Source organism: Vigna unguiculata, chromosome 11 (assembly GCF_037176805.1).
Source record: "Vigna unguiculata cultivar grain cowpea cultivar isolate G323 ecotype 2 chromosome 11, ASM3717680v1, whole genome shotgun sequence".
Lineage (NCBI taxonomy): Eukaryota > Viridiplantae > Streptophyta > Magnoliopsida > Fabales > Fabaceae > Vigna > Vigna unguiculata.
In genome coordinates this window covers 37,201,469-37,206,145 of record NC_140802.1, presented here as the reverse complement: position 1 = coordinate 37,206,145, position 4,677 = coordinate 37,201,469, and the positions used below count along the sequence as shown (strand labels likewise).

Sequence of the window (4,677 nt, the reverse complement as noted above, 5' to 3'; positions counted from 1 at the left end):
TTTCTTTTGTAAAGAGTTTAGCTAAATCATGGAAAGTGAGATGCTATGCTATATACCCAAAATTCGGATATTCAGATATAGGAGATTAGATGGCATTTAGTAAATTCCATATTCTCATGCTTTAATTGCCTTTCCACACCGATTATTATATCTAGTAAACACTCTTGCATTTTAATATAATTATTTGTTCCCACAATCGAATTATCATAGTATTATTTGTTCTAATACGATAAATAGTCTTTTATTACTTAGAAATTAAGTTCAAAGATAAATAAATACGTTTTCTTTTATCATTTTGTCATAATTTTAACTTTAAAAAACATCTCAATATTAATTCGTTATTTATGGAAACTACCTTTTCTGTTAAACTCGACCTGATTGATTATATTAGCATCTCATTCTAATTAAATTCCAAGGACTTTTATAATTATAAAAAAATTTCCCAATTTCCCTGTGCTGCCAAATTACCTCAATCATAAAGGTACTAAAAACCACCATTTTGGACAAAACATGAAAAAGTTATAAGTCACAAACAACGAAAGGTCACGTTCTATCCTCGTTTTCCTGAGGCAAACTACGTTATAGAGCTTTCATAAGCAAAGACAACCCAACAAGGGTATCTGATCTGATACATATACTAGTGCCAAAATCCATCTTCACCCACAAAACAAACAAAACTAAAGCTTCAAACTTTGCCTCCAATTCACCGGCCCACTTGCCGGAAGTCTCATTTCCCGGCCAATAATGGCGGTGGAGAGTGTCAAAACGGGTTCTGATGGGAAAGTTTGGAGCTTTTGTAGTATGCCATTTTGGCAAACAACTCATCCTTCTTCATCTTCTTCAACTTCCTCTATGCATAACAGTGTTCATCATCAGAGCCAGATTCTTCAATCTCTTGATAGATCCACTCATCAACCTTCCACCAATGTTTCTTCTGTGGCTAAGTCTTTGCTCCCCACAAGGAGAAGACTCCGTCTTGATCCTCCCAACAAGCTCTACTTTCCTTGTATGCTTCTTTTCTCATTATTAATCTTTTAACTTTGTTTTTTCTTACACTAACTAATTCAATGTGTGGTTGTGGTTGTTGTATCTAGTTCCCATCTGATTTCTTGTGAGTGGATTGTTCATGACTAATGTGCCCATTGAGTTTAGTTTTGGTTAAATTATTCATTTGGTACTTATAATTGTCTTCATTTTAAGTTTTAGTCCTTATAATTATCTTCGATTTAAGTTTTAGTCCTTTTCCAATAATTCTGTCTTAGTCTCTACACTTCATAAAAGCTGAGTTTTCATATCCAGTGTTAAGACCAGAGTAGAATTTCTGTCAATGTAAAACCCTTGCAAAAACTTTCTGAAGTGATAAGAAGACTAAAACGAATAGTTTTATCCTATAGAGACTAAAACGAGGATAAAAGTATAAGGACAAGGTTAATAGTTCAATATTATCTTGTAGTGAGTGTAGGAACAGGGATGTGGTGTGGAGTCTATTGAAATACCATATTACACACTGCATGTTACTTAGTTTTGTCTCCTGTCTGATATGATGTGTGACTTTGTTTTGAAGATGAACCTGGTAAGCAAGTTAGGAGCGCCATCGCAATTAAAAACACTTGCAAGTCTCATGTAGCTTTCAAGGTGCGCTGCATATTGCTATTGTGGTTTTATTTTTGTGCTGTTGGATTCAGAAAGTGGTATTTGACAAATAGTATTTTCTTGTTACACATAGGATAAAATTGGACACAAATTGTGCTTAGGTTGGTCCTGTTGGAAATTTGGAATGTTGCCTACTTTTGCTTGCTCTATTTATCCTTTGTTAAGGTTACTTCTAATAGTGTTGTCTTCTTTTTGTCTTAGTTTCAAACAACTGCACCTAAGAGTTGCTATATGCGCCCTCCGGGTGGTATACTTGCACCTGGTGAAAGTATAATTGCAACTGGTAATTTATCCTTCTAAACTAGTTTTAAACGAAAAAAATAGGTGAATGCTTGCAAGTTGAGGAATTACCTTACAATTTTATCATGTGTTTGGCAGTGTTTAAGTTTGTGGAGCCACCAGAGAACAATGAGAAACCAATTGATCAGAAAAGCAGGGTTAAGTTCAAAATCATGAGCTTAAAAGTGAAAGGCGAAATGGACTATGTACCAGAACTGGTAATGTATTATTGCCCCTCTTGCATGATGTCTAGCATCACTCTCCATGCATCATCCACAATGCTTGTAAGTACTTATATCACAGTTTTATCATGTAATCCTTCATGCAGTTTGATGAGCAAAGGGATCATGTTGCAGTGGAGCAAATTTTGCGTGTCATTTTTCTGGACCCTGAACGCCCTAGCCCTGTAAGACTAATAATTAGAAAAAATAATCATTTAAGTTTGGTGACCCCAAAAATTAGAAAGGGAAAAACAAATTTTCATGTTACTAGTTATTGGTGTAAAATGTCAACTGTGAGAACTGATATAGTTTTACCTAGTTTTACCTAGGGAAAAAAATACATTATGCAGTAAGAATCAGTTACATCACATATTCATACTGTTTGTGAAATGAAGTTTTTACTCTTTTAGTACTAATTACTTGCTCCAATTTGAAACATGGTTTCTCAAAGGCTTTGGATAAGCTTAAACGGCAATTAGCTGAGGCAGAGGCTGCATTGGAAGCAAGAAAGAAGCCCCAAGAGGAGACAGGTCCTAGAGTAGCTGGAGAAGGACTTGTTATAGATGAATGGGTCAGACATGTTAATCATTTTTTTTTCTCTCATTTTGGTTAAGTTTGTTTTGGAATTTCATGATCTCATTCATTGTCATTGGTTTTTGTGCAGAAAGAAAGAAGAGAAAGATACCTGGCCAAGCAGCAGGTTGAAGTGGTAGATTCAGTGTAAAATATCTCTTTTCTTTGTTTTTCTTTTTTTGGTTTTCCTTAATGTTCTCCAATTTGTAATATCGAAAGTTGAATTCCTTAGTCACTTATGTGTCTAACGTGGTTGAGTTACACTAAGTAGATACTGTGAAACCATTTCTTTGTTCTATTTAGGTAGCATGTTTGTGGTGTAAGATGCGTTTGAACCAGTGATTTTGTATTGCTGCATCAGCTCTTATAATTTGTAGATAGATATCTACAAATAAAATGGGTCTTAGCATCATTGATGTTTCAGTTTCATAGTTTCACGCAACTATTGATGTGGATGATAGCTTTATACTTTAGATTGTATGTTGATGTTCTAACCAAACATGATGCAGAGACATACAAATGTGGGTGCGGGGGGAGTAATAAACTATTTTTCTTTTATTTGTTGGATAAATGTTTTGGTGAATATTCCTGGAAAATGAAACAATTCTTTGTATAAATTTAAACTAATTTTCATGTATAAATTAAAACCAATTTTGAAAAATAAATCATTTTAAATTTATAACTCTAAAGTTGTGAGATAATGGTCATATTTTGGGCATTGGATTAAACTAGGGAATTAATGGGCTATTTAGCTGGCAGACTTTTTACTTTTTCATCCATTATAGAATAAATTAAATTTACTTTTTAAAGTAAACTTGCAAAACCATTTGTAAAAAGTTAATAAATTGGTGTTACTATATATTTAAAATTAAATTATATATATATATATATATATATATATATATATATATATATTATGCTTAATACCTACATTGTTTTTTCAAGGACCGAGATGTCCTTGTAAGGTTTTAGATGATCTCTTCCTCTTCTATCGTATGTTAAGGTAGGTGTCTATAAAGACATATTGATGCTCAACTTAGCAATTTGTTAGACACAATAAATAGAGTCAATCACCCTATCATTTGTCCATCAGTTCTGGTCTTTTGGGAATTTTGTGTACTTGGTAATCAGTTTTTATTACAATTTCATGGCTCTAGAAATAAAGCCTCAACCTCCCAATCTTGACCATAAGTGCTAAAGCCACATTTTTCAATCATTTAATATCTCGTTTATGCATCTTGAAGGATTTGATGGATGAAGTACACGGGTATATGTTTCTTATGTTGTTTCTAAACTAGTGCAACACTGATTACGTCTTCTGATATGGTTAGGTGTATGATTAGGAGTCGAACACTTTCATGCTTCTATGGGATCAAAGATGAAGCGAGGAAATGTTTCAGATTTGAGAATGCTTTTTCACAAATGGCATTCCATTCAAAGTTAGCAGTTTTCTTCATGAATCGAATGATTGATTTAGTCTTTTTAGTCAACTTTGGCATGGATCTAATTTTGGCATGAACCTCGACAGATACGTTAGCCTTCCTACAAATTGTTGTACCCCTTTCAAGTTCTTCAAACATTTCATTTTTATTAGTGCTCGGAATTTGTCTGAGACCTCAATCCCCTTATGTGTAAGCATGACACTGAGAAAGTTTCCCTTATCCACTTCAAAGACACATTTTTTCGGGTTTAACCTTATGTTATATAGTGTCAAGTTCGAGAGCACCTCCTTTAAGTCTCTAACATGTTGTGTTGAGTCCAACTTAACCACCATGTCATCCATATATATCTCGATATTCTTTCCTGGTAGCTTATGGAAGATTTGATCCATTAGTCTTTGATATGTTGCACCAACATTTTTTAAGCTGAAAGGCATAATCTTTGTGTAATAATTGGCATCTTCTGTGATAAATATGGTTTTCTGCTTATCATGTTGGTGCATCTTTATCTG

The 4,677-nt window shown here is 33.7% G+C and overlaps 1 protein-coding gene across 1 annotated transcript; it reads left to right on the top strand.

Moving 5' to 3' along the window:
• Positions 1–523: 523 nt before the first annotated feature.
• LOC114168672 (vesicle-associated protein 4-2-like) lies at positions 524–3,138 on the top strand. The gene is made up of 7 exons (XM_028053573.2): positions 524–1,006; positions 1,565–1,635; positions 1,855–1,936; positions 2,032–2,150; positions 2,261–2,338; positions 2,605–2,724; positions 2,818–3,138. Exons 1-7 carry the CDS (start codon positions 745–747, stop codon positions 2,875–2,877), a joined length of 792 nt encoding a protein of 263 aa, XP_027909374.1. The 5' UTR covers positions 524–744; the 3' UTR covers positions 2,878–3,138.
• The last annotated feature ends 1,539 nt before the right edge of the window (positions 3,139–4,677 follow it).